The sequence below is a fragment of the Chiloscyllium plagiosum genome, chromosome 14, assembly GCF_004010195.1.
Source record: "Chiloscyllium plagiosum isolate BGI_BamShark_2017 chromosome 14, ASM401019v2, whole genome shotgun sequence".
Lineage (NCBI taxonomy): Eukaryota > Metazoa > Chordata > Chondrichthyes > Orectolobiformes > Hemiscylliidae > Chiloscyllium > Chiloscyllium plagiosum.
The window spans coordinates 25,523,001-25,547,143 of NC_057723.1; the positions used below are offsets into that span (position 1 = coordinate 25,523,001).

The 24,143-nt window shown below is 41.4% G+C and overlaps 1 protein-coding gene across 1 annotated transcript in view; it reads left to right on the forward strand.

Moving 5' to 3' along the window:
• Positions 1-23,379, forward strand: part of LOC122556563 (solute carrier family 22 member 5-like) — a 110,601-nt gene extending 87,222 nt beyond the window's left edge. The window contains exons 8-10 of the mRNA XM_043703377.1: positions 8,703-8,885; positions 13,888-14,023; positions 22,938-23,379. Of these exons, the coding sequence (XP_043559312.1) occupies positions 8,703-8,885; positions 13,888-14,023; positions 22,938-23,037 (419 nt within the window). The 3' untranslated portion in view covers positions 23,038-23,379. The remainder of the gene's footprint in view (positions 1-8,702; positions 8,886-13,887; positions 14,024-22,937) is intronic.
• The last annotated feature ends 764 nt before the right edge of the window (positions 23,380-24,143 follow it).

The window sequence follows — 24,143 nt, forward strand, 5'->3', positions numbered from 1 at the left end:
TGCGCCCTAATTTTACTCACTAACCTCCTGTGTGGGACTTTATCAAAAGCTTTCTGAAAGTCCAGGTACACTACATCTACTGGATCTCTGCCCATCAGTCTGTCCTTACGATAGCATGTGTAGCCTTGAATATTCATTTCCCAGGCCCTGTCCACTTGAAGCCACGTCTCAGTTATCCCCACAGTATCGTATCTGCCAATTTCCAAAAGAGCCTCAAGCTCATCAATCTTATTTCTAATGCTTCATGCATTTATATATAGCCACAACATTGTACCCGTATGAGATTGTAGCATATTTTAATCTATGCTACAAGCTCATTTATCTTCTTTTGTACATTGTGTGCACTTAAGTACAAGACCCTCTGTCCTGCATAAATAACCTCCTTCTCATAGTTATTTTCTCATCTGCTATGCCTGAAGTTAGATTCCTGACCCTTTCCATATTCTTTGTCCTATTTCTAGTTCTAGAAACTTTGTTAACCTCTGCTGTGCCCTCCCCCCACATTTAATTTTTTTCCATATTTTTCCAAGCAGCTTGACTTACCCCACTATTTATTTTAAAGCCCTATTCACAGCCCTAACTATATGATTCACCAGGATTCTGGTCCTATCATGAATCAGGTGGAGCCCATCCCATCAGTACAGCTCTCTCCTTCCCCGGTAGTGGGGCCAATGTCCAATGAATTCAAACCTGTTTCTCCATTTCCAATGTCTGAGCAATGCATTTACCTCTTTAATCTTACTGAACTTGTGCCAATTTACTCGTGACTCGGGTAGTGATCCAGAGATTATTACCCTTGCTGGTTCTGTTTTTGTGTTTAGCCCCTAGCTGCTCATATTCCCTCAGCAGAACTTTTTTCTCCATTATTCCTTTATCATTGGTACCTGAATGGACAATGACAACCAGATCTTTCCCTTCCCACTGCAAGTTCCTCTTCAGCCCAGATGAGAAATCCTGAGCCCAGGCACCAGGCAGGTAATACACTCTTGAAGATTCTCAATCCTGACCACAGAGAACAGGGTCTATTCGCCTGACTATACTATTCCCGATTACAACTACTTTTCTCTTTTCTCCTCTTGATTGGGTCCCCTTGTTTATGTCAGCTTGTTCTCCCCCCACCCCCCACACTCTAACGGCCCCACTCTTGTCCACACAGGCAGCAAGAATCTTGAACCTTCAGCAAAAATCACCTTTATCCCTCTTCCTGCCTCGCTTGTACTCACACCTTCCTGTCCCTGACCAAGTTCAAGGTAGTTAATCTAAGGGGTGTAACTGCCCCCTGAACTACAGCATCCAGGTAAGTCTCCCCCTCCCAAATATGCAGTGTTCAAAGAGTCTTAAGCTGGAGCTCCTGCAGCAACACCTGCTACAGATATGGCCTGTACGAACCACAATGGTGCTTGCCAGCTTCCACATCATTCAGGTACAGCACATCACTTGTTATGACATTATTTGCTTAGTTTTTGATTTTGTTTTTAAAAATTCCTACTGGTCATTTGGTTTGTAACTTTTAAACGTTCCCCTATTTACTTACAATCTGAAAGTAACATAGTTAAATTAGCAGCTATCACCACCAATGAACCAATTACCTGTGATGTCACTTTTGAGTTGAGCCCATGATCCTGGGTTTCAATTTATCCCGTTTTAAAAAAACCTGACAAGGTTCCCTGCTGTACCGACTTCCCACACTGCCTCACTCAGTCGGGCTGTGTCTCACTCTAGATGTGACCTCTCCATCCTGACCGTGCGAAGCTTACTGATCTTACTTTTAGATTTTCAAATGGTATGTTTTGACTGAGGACAGCAAGGGAAAGGAGGTGATAATTATGGTTTCAGAATGAAAAACAATAGTGGAAAAAAACCAGCTTGACAGTATAACAAGTTAAGCATGGGAGCAGATGAAAAAAATCAATAATCCAAGGTGATAAATCTCAGTAGTAATCTGCTCACAGAGACTCAGTTAATGTTCTTCACTCTAGCTTGGCAGTTCTTGACTCAGTTCACAGTCCGTACTTGCAAAACTTGTCAAACAGCAGAACCAGATAAGAATCTGAGCAACGTGGGTTGCATCGGATCTTGTCGCAGAATCAGACAAGAAATCTGGCAAGATTCATCTTGATGTTGGAAGTATCTCACTCCATTTTTTACGCTTTTAATAAGTGGTGGAGTTGGATAGTGTGGAGGGTTGTCAGAGGATACAGCAGGATATAGATTAGTTGGAAGCATGTGCAGAAAAATGGCAGATGGAGTTTAAAACGGACAGATGTGAGATGGTGCATTTTGGAAGGTCAAGTACAGTTGGAAATTATACAGTAATTGGCAGAGTATTAATGTTGACATGCAAAGGGATCTGGGTGTGCAGGTCCACAGATCACTGAAGGTGGCAGCGTAGGTAGATAAGGCAGTAAAAAAGGCCTGTAGTATGTTTGCCTTCATTGGAAGGGGCATTGAGTATATGGGTAGACAAGTTATGCTGCAGCTTTCTAGAACTTTAGTTTGGCCACTCTGGGAATATTGCATACAGTTCTGGTCACCACACTATTAGAAGGATGTGGATGCTTTGGAAAGGATGCAGAAAAGGTTTATCAGGATATTGCCTGATAATGGGGAGTTTAGTTATGAAGAAAGGTTGGCTAGACTGGGTTTGTTTTCATTGAACGCAGGAGGTTGAGGGCGACCTAAAAGAAGTTTGTAAGATTTTGAATGGTGTGGATCGAGTGGAAAGTATGGGGCTTTTTCCCAGTGTGGAGGGGCCAATTACTAGGGGACACAGGTGCGGGGGGGGGGAATGTTTAAAAGAGATGTGTGAGGCAGGTTTTTCGCACAACGAGTTGTGAACGCCTGGAACACATTGCCAGAGGTGGTGGTAGAAGCAAACACAATATCAGCATACAGGGCAAATACATGAATAGAAAAGAAATGGAGGTGCTGGTGTTGGACTGGGGTGAATAAAGTTAAAAATCACCCAACACCAGATTATAGTCCAACAGGTTTATTTGAAAGTACAAGCTTTCAGAGCGCTGCTCCTTCATAAGGTAGCTAGTGGGGCAGGAACATAGGACACAGAATTTATAGTAAAAGCTCAAAGTGTCACATAACTGATGCAATGTATTGAACAAACATAGATTGGTGTTAAGTCTTTAATCACTTAGAATGGGAATGCGGATTTTGATTCATTAATATGTAAATTTTACGTATTACAGAACTACTTTCAAGTCACATTCCCGAGACAACTTAAGGTTTTATACAAAAAGCTGGCATCTCGGTTCAGACAATACATTAAAGGTGTGAAGTTAGAGTCTGTCAGACCAATTAAGGAAATTACTGTTTGTTAAATGCCTTGTTAATGGCTCAACTCACTTCATTAATATTCAACTTCCTACCTAATTGAACAAGTGAAACATAGAGAAAACCTGTTATGGAAGCCAGAACAGATGCCTCACAAATTCAGCTTGCCACTTGCCCTGAAGGACCTTGAAGTTTCTCTTCACCAAAAAGCATTTAGGACACAATCCAAGAAGCCAGCCACATGCACCCCACATCCCTGAACTTTGGCTTTTGGTGTTGCCAAAACTGCATGACCATCATGGTACCCCTCTGATACACTTGCAGGACACTAAGGAAGCACCAAGCCACATTGCAAAGAGTACCAGCAACTAGCATTGAAATGTTGCTGCAGAGACACTTTGTGCACACTTTGCGGCTTGGACGCGGCTGCACTTCTGGGCTACTTGCTTGCACTGTTAGTGTCAGCTTCTTTACCCAATGCCTACCTGCATTCTCACAGCATCCAAACCTTGCCTTGCCTTAATGTGCCATCCAGCGCATACACACAACCAGCCAACCAGTTCTCAGTCCAGAGTTGCATATATCTTTCTGTACATCATCAATCTCATTGCTGCACCATGTGCCAGCAGCGCATGTAGCAAATAACAGTACATATGCAAGCAGCCATGTCTCAAAGTCTGAGGAGAGTAGTCCTCACTAAAGTCCACGAAGGTATCTGACAGTCAAGGATTCCTGGTAAAATATGTGGAGGGCTTCCTCTCGTATTGACAATGGTTAGGTGTCCACCAGGAGTTCTTCTGCAGTCCGGGAAGTGAATCATGGTCAGACCTGTGGTTCCATAGCAGCCAGTCCTGTACTAGAGCTAACACAGTTGGGAAGATGTGCAGTACCAGTCAGTGGTCTGAGTACTTCTCATCTGGAGGTGTCTGGTTAGGTTGTTCAAGGGGGGGGGGGTGTTGAACACACAGTCTGCCCACAAAACCTAAGGGGAAAGGAGATTGGAGGTGGAACAAGGGGGCTGCTATACAGGAAGGACACTCAGCAAGTTATTGAGATGGGGGAAAGGTTGAGGGGGAAATGAGATGACAGTTGTGAAGGGGAAGCAGCAATATCCATAAGGTGGGATATGTTCGAGCACGGATAGAATGGGGGTCACACTGAAATGGGGTGCACCCATGATCAGGGACACCCTGGATTCAGGATGGGGCAGTGTGTGACCACAACTGGCATGGTCACCTCATATGCCAGGGGCTGCGAAAAGAAGATGGGCAGGTACAGGTTCACATAGACTAAGTGGGCAGATGCAAAGCTGGTGGAGCTCACAGGAGCAGCCAGCAGCAAGAGGATTTGGATGACTGAGGTGCTCACCAACATGTAGCAAGGGGATTTGGATCACTGGGGCGATCACCAACATGTGGAGGTAGAAGCTGGAAGCCAGAAGTCACGGCTAAAGAGCACTCACTACCAAAGTGCAGGAATTCAAAAGGGCACAATGGGGAAGAAGATGCTACAACCACATCCAGAATAGACAGGATAGGTGAGTCAACCTGTGAAGGATTGAGCTGTAGGACCACTGAAATGTGGGTGTTCAAAGGAATAGAACATTACAAACAGACCATGCATTGTACAAGACACAGATAGGGTCCCTAAACATTGGCTCTCCGAATGAATTAATTTCTTGTTTACTGCACACCTCCCATCTCCAAATAATGTAGATCAACTCATTCACATGCATAGTTTAGGACACAGAGAGCAGCATAAGAATGGGACCGTTATAGGACGAGAGCCAAAGGTGTCAGCAGAAACCATTGTGGACAGAGTGAATCAATATGTTAGAAACGTCCTTTCAGCAATGACAAACATCGACAATGACATTCCACATCTCCTACAGTGTACCAACATGGCCTTTGGCCATTTGAGAAACAGAATTGTTGATGACAAAATCTGAAACCCAGCACCGAGCCAGTCTGCAAGGTAGCAGTTTACATGCCTTTCTATCTGTATCGAAGACATGGACAATTATGGCTGACACCTCAAATCCTCAGAGAGCTATCACCAGCGATGCCTTTTCAAAATCTTGTAAACCCCACTGTCAGGTTAGGTGCTTCTAAATTAGTGTCCTCTCTTAGGTCAACACCCCCAGCATTAGGGCACTGCATCCGAGTCAGTCAGCTTTGTTGAGTGGGCCACATCATCTGCATGTCTGATACAGAGCTTCAAAAATAAGTTCTGTTTTCTAAGTTTCAAGTAGAAAAAAATCATCCTCAATCTCGAGAATAGTCTATGAAGAAGGATGAAGTGGATTAGAAAGGCACTTACTCATGGATTCTGCCTTTCCCACATGCACTTAATCGAATTCTGCACTATTTTCAGATCTCATTAAGATTCTTATGACTACAATTATTCAGCCAAAATGTAAGTTAATGGACAAATCTTACAGTATCCTAAAGAATGTGGGCTTTTGTTAACAGGGATTACTACATGGTTGTTGGCCTCAAGAACTGCAGATCTTGCACTTTTAATATGCAGCTTTTTGGGAGAACAAGATATCAACAATTTTGACACATAACTCAGAATCGGTAACTTCTCACAGATTGGACCAGACTGCATCTAAGGGTTGTTTGTTTGCTCCTTTAATGCTCAGTAACAATGAGCCTACCTTGATGCTTACAGCATCCTAACCTTGCCTTGCCATTTTGCACTGTGATCACCTCCCCAGCCAGACGTACCAGGTCATAATATGTCTCCCTTTAGTGCAGACACAAAGCCAGTGAGCTTTTTTGTCCTTTTTTTTCTTGTCATAGTTGTCAGCAGACCTCATTCACATTACAGAAGACAGTCTTCGGTCAGGGAGTCCAAGTACAGAAAATCAGTAGCAGCATTGTATAAATGATCTATAACATGCACTTACAGTGCACTGCAACAACACATTAAGCATCTTCGACAGCATCGCAACAGTCAAAGGGGAATATTTGGAGAGTGTTAATATTACTGAACGGGTAACTCAGATGCCAGGACTGGTGTTCCAGAGGCATGAGTTAAAATTCTATTCCAACTGATGAGGGAATGTAAATTTAATTGATCAATGCACTATAAATCTAAGTTGTACTTGTGATTGTTGAATGATTTTCCAAAATTCCCTAGATTCTGAAAAAGTCCCAGGAGATAGGAAGTGAACAAACATAATGGTGTAATTTAAGAAAGGAGGTAAATAAAGTGGTTAGCACTGCTGCCTCACAGCGCCAGGGACCCGGGTGCAATTCCAGCCTCAGGCAACTGTCTGTGTGGAGTTTGCACATTGTCTGCGTGGTTTCCCCCGTGTGCTGCGGTTTCCTCCTACAGTCCAAAGATGTGCAGGTTAGATGAATTGGCTGTGCTAAATTGTCCATAGTGTTCAGGGATGTGTAGGTTAGGTGCAATAGTCAGAAGAATGGGTCTGGGTAGGATACTCTTCAGAGGGTCAGTGTGGACCTGTTGGGCTAAATGGCGTGTTTCCAACCTGTAAGGATTCTATGAATATTTTCCTAACTATAGGCCAGTTGGCCTGACATCAAGAAAATGCTGGAACCTATTATTAAAGAAGTTTTAACAATGCACAGAAACTCATGATATTATCAGACAAAGTCAACCTGGTTTTACCAAAGCTATATTAGGTTTAATTAATTTATTCAATTTTTTTTCCAATGTAATAAGTAAGGTGTGTGAAGGGAAGCCAGTAGATGTAGTACACTTGGATTTTCAAAAGTCATAAGGTTCTACATGTATGTATGCCAAAGAGGACCCTTGGGGGCAGGTGTAGTATATTAGCATGGATGAATGATTAACAGGCAGGGAACAGGGATTAAGAGCATTTTCAAGTTGGCAGGCTGTAAATAGTGGAGTAGCACAAGGATCAGTGGTTGTATCTCACATATTTACAATGTATATTATCGACAAAGCAGCAGAACATATTGAATTCAGGTTTGTTGAAACTACAAAGCCAAGTATGAATGAAAGCTGTGAGGATACAAAGGTCCGGCAGCACAGTGGCTCAGTGGTTAACACTGCTGCTTCACAGCACCAGGGACCCAGGTTTGATTTCAGCCTTGGGTTACTGTCTGTGTGGAGCTTGCACGTTCTCCCTGTATCTGCGCAGGTTTTCTCTGGGTGCTCCGGTTTCCTCCCACAGTCCAAAGATGTGCAGGTCAGGTGAATTGGCCATTCAAGTTGCCCATAGTGTTAGGTGCATTAGTCAGAGGGAAATGGATCTGGGTTGGTTACTCTTTGGAGGTTCGGTGTAAACTTGTTGGGCCGAAGGGCCTATTTCCACTGTCGGGAATCTACTCTAATCCTGCAGAGAGATAAAGACATATTAAGCGAATGACAACAAGCTGGTATATTGAGAAAAATCTTAGGAATTATGAGGTTGTTCACTTTGTCAGCAATAACTGGAAAGCATTTGTTTTATTTGTTAAAAAGTCATGAAACTACTAACCATTGTTGTTCTTAGAGATTTGAGTACAAGGAATGCAAAGTAAGCATGCAGACTCAGCAAACAATTAGAAGGGCAAATGATATAGGATGGCCTTCATTTCAAGGGAATTAGAGCATAAGAATAAGAAGCTGTTGCTGCAATAGCCGAGAGCCTTAGTGAGATCACAACAAATGGCTGTGAATTTTTCAAATTCTCTACCCAGAAGATTTTAGATGGTTGTTGCAGAGTCAGTAAAATGCTTAGATAGGCAGGTTTTGGATCTCCCAGGGAATCAAGTGATATGGGAGAAGGTGCTATAGTAGATATGAAGCAGAAGATTGACCTTGGTCATACTCAGTGACAACATAGGTTTGAGATGTTGTTTGATCTACTGCTCCTATTTTTGCAATAGTTGAATAAGACACTATTTTATGTGCCTCTTTTCCAATAGCCAAGTACTTAAGCATCAACATGACAAGGCTGAAAAATGTGTTGCTGGAAAAGCGCAGCAGGTCAGGCAGCATCCAAGGAGCAGGAGAATCGACATTTCGGGCATAAGCCCTTCTTCAGGAATCCTGAAACGTCGATTCTCCTGCTCCTTGAATGCTGCCTGACCTGCTGCGCTTTTCCAGCAACACATTTTTCAGCTCTGATCTCCAGCATCTGCAGTCCTCCCTTTCTCCTACATGACAAGGCTGTTTTATGAGTGCATATTTTCAGTGCAGGATCTCATCTATTAAGAACATATGCAGACAAAATTTGGATGCGCGTTTTTCAATTCATTAATGTAAATGGATGAGGAGTACCTTCATGTATTCTCAAAATATATGTCTAATTTGCAAAGATCAATGTCAGAAGAGCATATCTAGTACATTATCTATGTATGAAATGTCTGACAGGATAAGGTATTCATAAACGTGTGCATCTTCTACTAACCATGCATTTCTGTATTTTTTTCTAGATATTTCTGCACTTGCCACAGTGCTGGTGATGATTGGAAAGTTTGGGGTGACAGCTGCCTTTGCCATAGTTTATGTCTACAGCTCTGAACTGTTCCCAACTGTGGTAAGAAATATGGGTGTCGGTGTGAGTTCTATGGCCGGCAGATTTGGAGCCATCGTCTCGCCTTACATTTTTTACCTTGGTAAGATAACAGTTTAACTTCTGTAGTGATGTAGAATATCAGGAAATTCCTTCCATTAGCCCAAAACTCACAGACCATCCTTAAATTCACACCATACGGTCAAGGTACAAATGAACAGATTGAATGGAGCTGTAAATACACTTGAAGCACTTGATCATCACCACCATGCTCATGTCTCTCATCACCATCTACTCCACCTATCCCACACTATGTGACAAAGGGTGGTAGCATTTGACTGAATCCAATATTTCATTACGCCTGAGAAACCTAGGTGCATTATTTAAATGATATCTTTGTGTTGTGGAATTAGAGAATCCCTACAGTACGGAAAGAGACCATTCAGCCCATCAAGTTTGCAGTGTCCCTCTGAAGGGCATCCCACCCAGACCCAACCAACTAACCTGCATTTATCACGACTAACCCTCCTAACCTGCATATCCCTGAAAATATTGGGGCAATTTGCCATGGTCAATCCACCTAAGCTGTGCATCTTTGAACTGTGGGAGGAAACCGGAACACCTGGCAGAAGCCAACATAGATATGGGGAGAACATGTAAAATCCACTTAGACAGTCACTCAAAGCAGGAATTGAATATGGGTCCTTGGTGCTATGAGGCAGCAGTGCTTTCCATTGAGCACAGTGCTATTCCAATGATTATGAAGAAGTGCTTAAACAGTAATAGGAGTTATTTCGATTAATCAGAATATTTGAAAAAAGTATTAATTCACTGTATTGGAGGACAACCATCTCAATACCATCCTAAACCTGATGGTTCTATTTCAGCTTCTCCATATTTCCCCACCTCCAAAGTCTATTTATCCAGACGTTGTAGAGTTTCCTCCACAGGTCCACTAAGCACCCTTGCTGGTTTCTGGTCATGCATCTGTGTTACTTTAGTATCCTGGCTATGGATTACCTTTCCCTTTGCAAAGATATAGGAAGGTTAATATTTCATTCAGAATATAATTCTACTCAGCTGTTTCTGCAATATCCCATTGTGAGTATAATATCAGATGCAAGCAATGCTTTTGTTGCTCGCTCAAGTACCACCACCTTTGACCTTGGAAGCTGTGGCAGAAGAGAGAATTTAAGGAAAGGAATGTATGGCTTTGGAGGAGGCAGGTGGGCAGTGATGCAGTGAGATATATTAAGGTGATGTAGCATTGCCTGCCTGCCCTATCTCTCTCCATAAGAATGGCACAGTGATGCAGAATAAAGATTTCTGTACTAAATTTAACCAGTTAAATATCACTAAATTCAAGTCCAAAGTTATATAAAGTTTTGGAATATAAGCAATTCCACCAATATGGGAATCAGGTGAGAAAATTGATTTGACGTCCAAGATCAGTGATAATCATATTAAATGGCATGGAAGGGCTAAGGTGTCATCTGGCCTGTTCCTGCTCCTTTTCCCAAGTATGGACTACAACAAACACACCCATAAAGTACACATTAATGTATGGTAGCTAATATATTGATATTAATCATGAATTAACTATTGCTATTAAGCAATACAATTTAACAATGCCATAAACTCATTGAAGAATAAATGGAAAAACCTAAAAATGGGTACAAACGTTTTGATTAATATGTAGCAGTTCTCCGTGATTCAGTCAGGTCAAAACCTTTAATCTGCTTTCCAATTAAATGATGGTGAAAACTGCAGTTGACTGGCTACACACCTCAACAGAGTGTCCAACTTCACAGAAAGCCAACACCACAAAAAGGTGGCTAACACAATTGAAAGTCACCCTGTCCCTCACAAAGGGTGTGTGTCTCTGCCTGCAACAGTTACTGGAAGTGGTTGAGGAAAAATCTCAAGTATGAAAAAGGCAAGAATATCAGCTTCCGTGGTTATCTGATGTGGCAGAATCCTTGGTGCAGAAATAGAGGATGATGGTCTTTGATTCAGATGGCCAACTTATCTCTAAATAAATCGGATCAGAGCAAACTCTGCAATTCTACCATACTCAGGTTTGAATGTTGCTGGACAATTAAGTAACTCACCGAAAGAATAGTTTTTATGTACAGCCCATCCTTAGTGAAGGCAGAGCCTAAGACATTCCACACGGGAGTGAAGCCTTAAGTCTTTGCAATCATTTTTAGTCAGATGGTCTCAGTGAATGATCCACCTTGGTCTCTTGCTGAGATCACGAACATTATAGAAGCAATTCATTAGACAATTGGATTTACACCACATGAAACTAAGAAACACCTGAGCATGTGGAATAAAAGCTGTGAATCCTGACAACATTCCAGCTGTGGTGCTGAATGTTTATTCTCTGGAATGAACTGCAACCTTAGCCAATCTGTTCCTGATAAACTATGACAATGTGAAAAATTGCCCAGCTTTTTTAGATTAGATTAGATTAGATTAGATTAGATTAGATTAGTTACAATGTGGAAACAGGCCCTTCGGCCCAACAAGTCCACACCGCCCCGCCGAAGCGCAACCCACCCATACCCCTACCCCTACATTTACATTTACATTTACCCCTTACCTAACACTACAGGCAATTTAGCATGGCCAATTCACCTGACCTGCACATCTTTGGACTGTGGGAGGAAACCGGAGCACCCGGAGGAAACCCACGCAGACACGGGGAGAACGTGCAAACTCCACACAGTCAGTCGCCTGAGGCGGGTATTGAACCCAGGTCTCTGGCGCTGTGAGGCAGCAGTGCTAACCACTGTGCCACCGTGCCGCCCAGCTATGTCTACTCAGAAAAAAAAATAAAATCCAGCTAATTACTAACCGTTTTTACAGTAACTTAATAGTCTGCATGACTAAAGTGTGTGATTTATATGTTTTTCAACAAAATATATTTTACTGTTTATATTAGGTCTAAGTAGCATATGCATCTTGCTCTGTGTGTGTAAGGGGTTTATTGATTAATTTGTCAGTATTTCAGGATTTTCTTTTTAAATCAGTATGGGAGAGGTAGTTCATATTGTGAATTTGTTTGAATTGGGAGAACTTTACAAGCTGACAGAATAAACATAATAAATTGAAACCATTAGCATGCTTCCAGTTAGAAGGATGGGATTCATTTAGTGTCTGCCTGGAGGAAATACCCATCGTTTGGAAAGCGTGTAATGTTCAATTCACTGATGTTCTGGTGAAAGTTGAATGTATAAAACAACTCTCTTGGAGTAAGGAGTTAATTCAGAAAAGTTAGAAATAGGGTACTTCAGTGTGAGGATTTTAATTTAACAGTTGCAGACCAGAAAAATTAAAACTCTGAAGAGGTTATTTGAAGCTGAGAAAGTCTAAACTCAGTTTCATGAATACTTAAGAGGCTATTAGACTATCAAGGTCTGGAGGTAAAAGCCTCTCAATGTGAATTAAGTCTGACGTTTCCGTAGTGAAAAAATGTGCCATTGGGATAAATTGAATGTTGTATTTTCAAAATCTTTTGGATTGTATGATATCCAAATAGCATTTTTTTTCTACTTTAGTTTGTTTCTTTTGTGTAATAAAGTTCTATTATATTGTTAAAACCAGATCTGCAGCATTACATCCTTATATTTCAGTAAAAACAAACCTCATTAAATTAAGAAAAGTTCTAACAAGCCAGATTTTAACCTGGGATCTGAGTAATAATATCAGCTGAGGTCAAAACAATAGGTGTCAGCAAGAGCTATCAAGTGGCACTTACTTATTAATAATCTCCGTTCTTATGCTCAGTGCAGGATCTGCAGACACCACAACTCCAAACTTCATTGCAACCTTACTCTAAACAAACACAAAATAACTGAATTACAGAATTAGGTGAAGGTAGTTGTCCTTGGCATCAAGATAACATTCGATTGCGTGGGATAATCATGGAACCCTAATAAAATTGGATGGTATGCCCAAGTGCAAAAGACCAGGACAATGTTTGGTTTTAAGCAGATAATCAATGGTAACATTGACTGGACACAAATGCCAGCAAGACAGATTCTGACCAATGCCCCATGGCAATCAATAGTATTGGTATCACTGAAACCTCCTCAACCTAAAAACAATTTGGGCATCAACATTGACCAGAAACCAAGACCAGCCATCTAGCAGCACATGTACATCAGAGGTTGAGTATTTACTCGTGCATAGTTCATCCCATGGTGTCCCACATCTTTTTCACCATGGATAACCTACAGCAAAGAATGTGATGGAATGACTTAACTTGCTTGAATCAATTTAACTCCAACAACACTCAAGAAAGCTTGACACCATTTAGCAAAAATCTTCCCACTTGACTGGCACATCGACCACATTAAACATTCACTCCCTTCACCATGGATGCACGTTATTGGTAGTCTGTATTATCAACAATAAAGAACTTGTTAAGATTTGTTCAACAGCGCCTTCCAAATCCATGACCACCATCACCAAGAAGAGCAAGTAGTGGTTATATAAGCACACGTAAGTTCCCTTCCAAGTCACATGCCAATTTGATTTGAAAATACACAATTCCTTCATCATTTCTAGGGGAGAAATTGTATCAGGCCTGAGAATAGCTTTGGAGATTTTTACTGTGATTAGCAATTGATAGATCGCTGGAACTCAGTTAGGGTGCAAACTTAGTGCTGCTTTCTTGCCTCAGCCCACCCTAACAGTCCTGTAAGTACACTGTGACCTCATGAATTAAAGATGGCCACTCACCATCACCTCCTACTTAATGTGAGGGATGGTCCACACTCATGAAACAAAAATTATTGCTTTCTCAAACTTTAAAGCAAATGCCAAGGTAATACCAACCCAATTTTCGAGTTAGCAATTTGGAACCAGTTTCCTACTTCTTCATTACGAAATGGTACTTGACGAACAGTCAAAAACAGTCAAAAGAAAACTAACCTCAAAATTAGAAATGAAAATAATAATTGCCAGGCAACTTGAATGTCTGAACATTGAGAATATGGTAAAAGATGGTTATCACCCATACGACTTGTGTTAAATGGATTGTCTATGAATTTATATTGTTGTGCTGGTTTTATAATTTATCATCTATTTATTTGCAGGTGTTCATCATGATTTTCTCCCTTTTATTGTGATGGGGAGTTTGACAGTGTTTTCAGCAATTCTGGTTTTGTTTCTGCCTGAAACAGTCAATATCCCTCTCCCAGAAACAATTGACCAAATGCAAAAGATTAAGGGGTAAGTGTGTGTAGTCTTAATGGTTTAGCCTTTTCTCTCAGTTTTCTTCTTTGAACAACTTCAAATTCACTTGAAAAGCAGAACACAACTCTCAATGTTCCACAAGTTGAAAAGGATCCAAAACCTAACCTTTGTGATACATTTAGAAGAGATAGAATAATAGAGTCATGCAGCACTGAAAAGACCCTTTGGTCCAACTTATCCACACTGAAGAGGCATCCTAATCTGATGTACTCCCATTTGCTGGCATTTGGCCCATATCCCTCTGAACCCTTCCTACCAGATACCTTTTAAATGTTGTAATTGTACTTGCCTCAACCACTTCCTCTGGCAGCTCATTCCATACACAGACCACCCTCTACACCCAGCCCTCAGGTCCTTTTTAAATCTTTCCCCTCTCACCTTAAACCTATGTCCTCTAGTTTTGGACTCCCCCACCCTAGGAAAAGATCTTAGTTATTCATTCTATCCATGCACCTCATGATTTTATAAACCTCTGTAAGGTTACCCCTCAGCCTGCAACGCTCCAGGGAAAAACGCCCCAGCCTAGTCAGTCTCTCCCTTTTCCTTAAATCATCCAGTCTTAGCAACATCCATGTAAATATTTTCTGCACCCTCTCAAGTTTAACAAGATCCTTCCTATACAACAGTGACCAGATATGTATGCAGTAATCCAAAAGTAGCATCACATCACATCAATATGTGCTTTTTTAAGAGAGGTGGAAACGCATTCCAAAGAGAACTAGCTATTTATAGAACATAAAACATTACAGTGCAGTACAGGCCCTTTTGCCCTTGATTTGTGTAGCGGTAGCTAAAGAGTTTGCCACAGAAGATAGAGGGGATGGTGATATATTGTGTTATGAGATATTGTGCTATAACCTATCTTTATTAAATCACTCATCAGTTCGCTATATTTATTAATACTGGATTCCCATTCATTTATTCCTAACCCTTACTAACCCATTATTTACAATAACATGGTTTCAATCATTAATTCATAAAACCGCTGTTCTGAAATTTAAAAACAATCCTTTCAAAGCCATTATTGCATTTCCATACCATATCAGCATACAGAGCAATACCATCCCCACCAAGTCTGCAAAAAACATTATCTGCTCTCACCAACCATCTCCTGGACCTGAATACATTAATTACCTGTTAAATATCTTTTAACTGGGCCATTATCTCTTTAATAAACTAACTGACAATATAGCACTTGCATGAAATTGCATGAATGAATGAAACTCATACTGAAAATAGTAAATAAATCTGACCACACAGCTGGAATAATCAATTTAATAATATCCTTAATTCTTTTGTTACAATTTCTAACTTATTTAGAGTATATAGGCCTAATATTTTTACTAACATTTACTAACTTAAAAGGCAAAAGAACTGACACCTCCTGATTATGCAAGCAAACCAGACAGATGCCCTTAATCCCATCAGAAATATCAGTCAGCACTTAGCGCATGTTTTAACCCATCTCCTGTCTTCAAACCTTTGTGTACAATAGAATGGAATTTTAATATATGCCAGAACTGTGTATAAAGGGGCTCTTGTAAGAACTGTATTTCAGGATTCTATTACTGCCTCGAACTTGTGCTGTGTTTGCTGAATAAAAGAGGCTATTTTTGCCAGTCACTGATTTTGGTCGTAATTTGAACACGATCCCACAACTTGGCGTAATTGGTAGGATCACAAGGGACACTGTCTAAACTGACCGATCACAGACAGTGCATCCAGGGTAATAAGCTTCCTTCTTAGAGTCATGATCTTGTCCCTGAACGCAATCCCGAACCTTTGGTGAGTTGGCTATTTTATTTCGAATTGGCTAACACGGTCTAGGGCAGGGAATTGCCCACGATGCATGAGTTAGAGTGATCATGATTGACCCTGGGAAGCTGCTTATAACATCCAGGGGCAGGCTAGCCGCTCCTGACATAACTGAGGAAGAAATACTGCAGCAGTTACAGAACTACCTTGAGATACAGTTTTCAATTGGGCAGAAATATAATATACCCCAAGGACCCTGGGTGGGGAAAAAAACCACCTGACAGAAAAATAAAGACAGAATGTAATTGTCTCTTGCATTAATGGGACAAATTCACCAGAGAAATGAAGTCATGTCCCAATCAGCCCATGATTGGGAAGTAACCCAAATTAAAGAGCAATTAAAAGCAATGTATGAGCAACTACTGAGAGAAAAATCCAAACAGGAAACTGCTCACCTTAAAAATCAGGAGCTTGAGAAAGAGAACAAGGAACTGAAGGATGAGATAACAGTCCTGTCAGTTTCTTCCCCATTTCCCAAGCCCACACAGAATTTGTACCCAACCAGTCGAGACATCCCAGAAGTGATTCGGAAAAGCAAAACTATTGCCCTTGGGAAACAGAGGGACTCAAGCAGTGAAAGCGATGAGCACTGTGCATCCCCAGTACCATTTTTATGACCCCTTAAAACCAGAAAAGGACAGATTGAAAAAATGGTCAGAGGATGGCACTGAGGTGTATGTTCCAGTACTACTGACTGAAATGCAGTCTGTGCATGGACCTGCGACCCCTGAGAATGTAGACAAGTGTCTAAAGAAATGCCTTATCCAAAGAAGGGGCCAGTGAAAACATGGGAAGGCCTAGACTGGTTAAGGGGAATATACATGCTCCATCGCCGGGATGGGGTACAAATTCTGAACGTTATTGTAACTAAAAGAGAATGCAACCTCCCACCTAACAGTCAAAGGTGCTCTTGGAGAGTACAAGCAGGAGATGCAAGCTGGCTGGACAGCAATAAAACACATTGGTTACAGGGGTTTAGTCTGCATAAGACTGATTGGACAACAGTCACAGCTTGCTGTCAAAAACCCACTGAAGAAGTCCCAGAATATGAAGAAAGGGTGTAGGATGACCTGGAAAGAAAATGCTGGAGTCCCAAAAGTGCAAGATGACAGGGATTTTCAAAGTTCTGCTTACGGCCTGTTGAAGTCTGCTTTTGTGACCGGACTTAAACCTGAGCTTACCAAAATGTTAAAGGTCCCCAAATTGGACTGGGATCAGAGGGGGACTAATTACTATTAGCGAGCCCACTAGCTCAACCAAAATATAGTTGCCAAATTGCAAGGCCTTCTGGTAGGACAGATCAAACAGACCCCCAGTAACCCCAGGAAGACCCAAGACAAACGCCCAGGGAAGTGTCACTTCTGTGAGAAGGAAGCCCACTGGGCCGGGGGGTCTGACAAAAAGAGAAAGGGAGAAATTGCCTAATAAGCAATGAGGAAGCGGAGACCCCTGAGGCTGGGAGTAAGACCAATCTCCTAGAACAGTTTCAACAACTAACCATCCAGCAGCAGCAGGAGCTGCTAAAGTTGACAAAAAACTGAAAGAGCCCATCCCCATGCTCCTCTACGCTCCTACTGGTTTTATGCCAGCAGAGGGGAGACAGACTGTATGTGAACATGAGAGAAGGCGACCTGGACATTGGGTACCTTTTGGACACAGGAGCAGAATTGATGTGCCTACCCCAGAGATATGAGACCAAACTTCAGATAGACGGGACAGTGAGGTTACCTTATGGAGCAGGAGCTGACAGGATTGAAATCAAATGGACCAAACCCATACACCTTGAATTCAGCCCCCTTGAGTTACATGGGTAGGACCTGTAGCCCAGCCGTTCCTCGGGGTGGATATCCGAACCCAGCTGAACTCTTTACAATTCAATGATGGACGGGCAACATGGTCCGTCAGAACCCTACAAAGGGAAGAACTAAAAGATCTGTGCTAAAAACAAGGATGACTGTAGGTTACTGAAAATGGAATCTGTGATTGTTACCAGAACATCTCCACTTCGTGCCAAAAAGGAAAAGGGGACTTGAATAAAAACCCACAGTATCTCGAAAAGGCTGGTGTGGCCAGTGCAAAAAGCAAGTAGGGAATGGATATTAACTACAGATCACAGGAAAACCAGATGGGCTGTCAAGACATTCAGCACTGTCATGGTATTGAGAAGCCTACCCCTGGAGGATCTGCATAGTCAACAGAGTTACAAGCTCTGACTGAACCCTGCAGAACAGCAGAGGATCAGTCTGCCAACTTTTACACAGACTCCCGCCAAGCTGCAGACTGTCATCTTGTTGTCTTACTGTCAGGTACCAACTGATGCTGTAAGTTCTGCGTCCTCACAGGTATCAGCTGCCTGGAAAGACTTGCCGGAGGGAGGTCACAAGCAGATGAGTGGGTTCTTGTGAAAAAGATCCACAAGGAATTCTTAGGCGCAAAGTGAGAAGGACCATACCAGTGCTGTCAAGGTCTGAGGAAAGGAGGCCTGGATTCATGCCTCCCACATCAAACTGATATCCCACAATACATCGGGACCAGAGACTGACTGACCATCATGATGCTTGTTATTGTTATTATAACTGTGCATGTTTTCTTTTTGCAAAGTGTAGTTCCCAAACTGTTAAGAGTCTGCAAGCTGGATAAGGATAATGTGATTCTCTTTGAGACATCTCTGTAGAATCAAAAGGGGAAACTGTGAGATATTGTGTTATAACCTATCTTAATTAACTCACTCACCAGCTCACTGTATCCATTAATACCAGGTTCCCATTTATTCATTCATTCATAGCCCTCTCCCCTGTTTTAGTAAATAACAGGGAGAAAGTGAGGACTGCAGATGCTGGAGATCAGAGTCGAAAAATGTGGTGCTGGAAAAGCACAGCTGGTCAGGCTGCATCTGAGGAGCAGGAGAATCGATGTTTCAAGCATGAGCTCTTTGTTCCTGATGAAGAGCTTACACTCGACAAGCTCTTTGTTCCTGATGAAGAGCTTACACTCGACACATCGACTCTCCTGCTCCTCAGATGCTGCATGACTGGCTGTGCTTTTCCAGCCCCACACTTTTCGATTCTGATCTCCAGCATCTGCAGTCCTCACTTTCTCCCTGTTATTTACTGTAACATGGTTTGATTGATTCATTCATAAATCCGTGGTTTTGTTGTATCCAAATTTAAAAACAATCCTTTCAAACTCATTACTACATTTCTGCACCTTATCAGGATACAGAGCAATATCATTCCCATCAAGTCTCCACAAAACATTATCGCCCCTTACCAACCAGCTCCTGGACCTGAATACATTAAGTACATGTTAAATATCTTTTAATTGGGCCACCATCCCTTTTAATAAACTAATTGACAATACAGCACTTGCATGAGATTGATGGATGAATGAAACTCATACCAGAAATAATAACTAAATCTCACCACACAGCTGCAGTAGTCAGTTAAATATCCTTTATTCTCTTATTACGATTTCTAACATATTTAGAGCAGAGGGGCCTAGTATTTTTACTAACATCTACTAATTTAAAAGACAAAAGAACTGACACCTCCTGATTATGCAAGCAAACCGGACACCCTTAATCCCATCAGAAATAGCAGCCAGCACTTAGCGCATGTTTTTTACCCATCTCCTGTCTCCCAGGACAGAAGCACTTCAAACCTTTGTGTACAATATTTTAATATATACAAGAACTGTGTATAAAGGGGCTCTTGTAAGAACTGCTACCTCAAACTTGTGCTGTGATTGGGGAATAAAGAGGCTATTTTCGCCACTCATTGATTTTGGTCATTATTTAAACACGATCCAAACCTCTCCCCACTGCACTTTTTCTAACCTTCTCAGCATATTCCATTCTTCCTTATCTGCTTGTTGGTTCCTATCAATTGTATCTATCAGACATAGAAGTAGAAATAGGCCATTCAGCCCATCAAGTCTGATCTGCCATTCAATGATATCATGGCTGATCTAATAACCCTCAATTCTACTTTCCAGCCTTATCCCCAAAAACCCATGAATTCCTTAATAATTAGAAATCTCAGCCTTGATTGACTCAATGGCCCGGCCTTAATATCCTTCTGCAGTATAGAATTCTGCAGATTCAATAACATTTGAGGGGGAAAAAAAAATCTGCCTCACTTCTGAAACTCCTTACTTTGAGATTATTCTCCCTGGTCCTAAATTCTCACACAAAGGGGAACAATTTCAGAACATGCGCCCTGTGAAGCCCATTAAGAAGCTTTCATGGTTTAATAAGGACTCGTAGAATCCCTACAGTGTGGAAGCAGGCCATTCAGCCCATCACCGTACTGTATCCCTGCATCTCCCTAGGCTAATCCATCTAGTCTGCGCATCCCTGGTTACTATGGGCAATTTAGTATGGCCAATCCACCTAACCTGCACATCCTTAGACTGTGGGAAGAAACTGGAGCACCCAGAGGAAACCCACACAGACAGTCACCAGAGGCCGGAACTGAACCTGGGTCCCTGGCACTGTGAGGCAGCAGTGCTAACCACTGAGCCACCGTGCCACCCAGCCACATTGTTGCCTCTTGCAATTTTCTAAATTTCAATCTGTATAAGCTCATCCTACTCAAACTCTCTTCACAACAAAATCCCTCCATACCCAGGATCAACCTAGTAAACCTTCTCTAGACTACCTCCAATCCTGAATATATCTTTCCTTAGACCAGGGGAACAAAACTACTCAGTGTATTCCAGCTGAGGTCTGATTAGTGCCTAATATAGTTATCGCGAGACTTTTGTGTTCCATTTCTTTTGAAATAAAGGCCATCATTCCATTTGTCTTTCCTAATATTCACTTCAATTGCCTCTAATGGGAGCAAGTTCCATATTTCTGATACAAGTTGCCATCTCGTCCAACTTGAGCAACCAATGAAGAATGAATGAAATCATCGACAATAGAGGAACCACTTTCGCAGGAGGTGCAAGCAATGGTTTCATTCCTGTCAAAAGCTAAACAGGGAAATTTTGATTCATTCATGACTTACTATCTGACAAGCAACCTGACTGCACACTTCAGAAATCTTAGTGTTGTAGGATACCATGGAGAAGGAAACCTGGATGTCATCAACATACCTATGGAAGTTGTGTTACATATGAAAGCACTGAAGGGAAGGCCGCAAATAAGAAAGAGAAGAAGGAGCCAGAGCTGGAACCTGGTGAATTCTATCAGTGGCTATGCGACAGCTGTAGGAGAAGCAATTGCTGAAAATAAATTAGTTGTCTTGGGACAGGCAGAAGTTCAAACCCTGGAGGATGAATTGCAAGTGAGCTATGAAGATAATGTAAGTGTTGACATGTTCATCGTGTCAAATTTTTCAATGAAATTGCAGAAGACAGGACGAATAGTGGTTCATGACTGCAGTCATTGAGGAAGTGCCTTTAAACTGAAAGGTAATTAGGCAGTGTCAGATCACGCTGAAAGGAGTCAACAGGGAACTGGAGTAAAGTTTAACACAATTCATGTTCATTGATAATATTATGCACTTTTTCAATTTTGGTGAATAGAGGAAAATTATTGCAAGGATTATCAACCTGTTGAATTATGTCATGGTTAAATGAGGAGTATGATGAAATATTCTTCACTTGCCTGAATGAGTGCAACTGCAATAATATTCAAGAAGCTTGACACCATTCCAGGACAAAGCAGCGTGGTTGATTAGCACCACATTCACAAACCTGCACTCCCTCCACTACTGACACCTAGTGGCAGCAGTGTGTACCACCCACAAAATTCACTGCTGAAATTCACCAAGGCTCCTTAGACAGGACCTTCCAATTCTTGACATCTAGGATGACAAGAGCAGCAAATATGTAGGAACACCAGTCTAAGGTTCAGCGCCAAGTAACTCACCATCCTGACTTGGAAATATATCACTGTTTCTTTTGTGCAGCTGCATTAAAATCTTGAAATGCCCTCCCCAATGGCATTGCTGGTGTACCAACACCAAACACACTGCAGCAGTTGAAGAAAGCAGCTCACCACTACCTTCTCAATGGCAACTAGCAATGGGCAATAAATGCTGGACAGCCAGCAATGCCCACTTCCTATGAATGAATAAATAAAACTGCACCTGCACCACACAGATTGCAGAATTTCATTAAAAACAGCTCACCACCACCCTCTTTTGGGCAATTTCAGTGGACAATAAATGAAAACCTTGCTGATCAGACGCACAAAAAAATTGCCAAATAAATTTTAATTGATGACCACATTTTCTACATTAAAATGAAACAGTGACTACAATTCATAAACCTTATTTGGATCCCAGGCCCTGAGTTTATCAGAATTACAGTTTTTTAATGAATATATTATTTTTATCTTGTGTATCTTTAACAGTTACAAGAATTTAACATTGCATTCCTAAAGTCTTCAGGACATTCCTGAAAGATTGCAATGTTTATAGACTGCCAAGATGGTAGCACCTCTGCGAGAGTTTCTGATCACTGAACACAGCACAGAAATGGCAGGAAAATTATGAATTCTTGATCTGTACATCTCAATACTACAACCTGCAATATATTTACTTGCGAAACATTGAATGTTGTACATCACAGTGAAACTATTTATTATCTGGAATTCTTGCAACATTGCTTTCAAAATAACTTAACAGTCCTAATAAGGGAAGTAAGTCTAACATATATATTAACCTCATGTGTGTCAGTGTATTACCACCTTATGCATTCCAACACCATTTGTATGCTTCATGCTCAATGTAGCTAGTTTGCACTTGTCCCTCCAGCTTTGTCCCTTCAGCCCACTGAGCCAAGTTTCATTGTCTTTCCTATCAGTGTGAACTTGATTGAAAGGTACCAAATCCTCAGGAGCAAATTTTGCTTTCCTAACCTTGCTGACATTAATCCAGCATATTGTGCTATCCATACTCTGCAGCATAATATCAGCATTTTTGTAACTCATGACATGAAATATTTTCGAATGATGAAATATGACAACTCTGACATGAAATGATTGTAATTACTGATTGAAATATCAGGGGCAAGTTTCAATGAACATTCATTCATTATGATGACACTGTTTTTGATTTAATTACAGGTTTGATTGCAGATGTATTCACAGAATACACGATGATTTACGTAAGAATGAAACAACTCAAGAAACTTTGGTGATGGTGCGTACAAAGGAGGGAAATTAACCCAACCCTAGCAGCAGGTCAGCAGTGGAGAAATGGACAATGAGTATTTTTTCAGTTGTTACCACAGATCAACGTCATCTCCTATTGAAATAAACTTAGCAATGCAATCAAGATACTCAGGGAATATTGTTATATCAGTCGGGTGGGACACTATGAATTTACATTTTCTCACTTACATTTTTACAAGGGATGTATTTTGATCTAACTTAAACTTTAGCCAACAGTTTGATCTTAAAATGTACTACGAGGTCAGTTTTGCCATTTGCACAACAGCCTGTTTCACTACTGACTGAAAATAAAACTGCTGCTATTTTGAGAAACCAACCTTAATAACATTCAGTTTGTATGTTGTTAATTTGCTTGCTGAGCTGAAAGGTTTGTTCTCAGATGTTCCATCACCATGTTGGGTAACATCATCAGTGAGCCTCCGATGAAGCGCTGGTGTTCTGTCCCACTTTCTATTATGTGGCTTGGTCTGTTAAGGTGGGTGATATCATTTCCAGTTCTTTTTCTCAGGTGTTGGTAAATAGGGTCCAAATCATTGTGTTTATTGATGGAGTTCCGGTTTGAATGCCAGGCTTCTAGGAATTCCCGTGCATGTCTCTATTTAGCCAGTCTTAGGATGAATGTGTTGTCCCAGTCAAAGTGGTGTCCTTCATCATCTATGTGTAAGGATGCTAGTGATAGCAGATCATGTCTTTTGGTGCCGAGTTGGTGTTCGTGTATCCTGGTGGCCAGTTTTCTGCCTATCTGTCCGATGTCGTGTCTGTTGCAGTCCTTGCATGGTATTTTGTAAATGACATTCATTTTGCTGGTTGTTGGTACAGGATCCTTTCGGTTCATTAGTAGCTGTTTCAGTGTGTTGGGAGGTTTCTGGGCTAGTAGGATGCCAACATCCTTACTGGCATAAATTTCACCAAAGACTAAGAGAACAACAACAGACTCCCCTTCCAAGATGTCATAGTGGAACAAACAGTCAATGGACAACTGCAGACCAATGTCTACAGGAAAGCAACAGACACAGACCAGATACTTAACTACAGAAGCAATTGTCCCAACACCCACAAATGGAGTTGCATCAGGAAACTATTTAAATGGGCCACAAC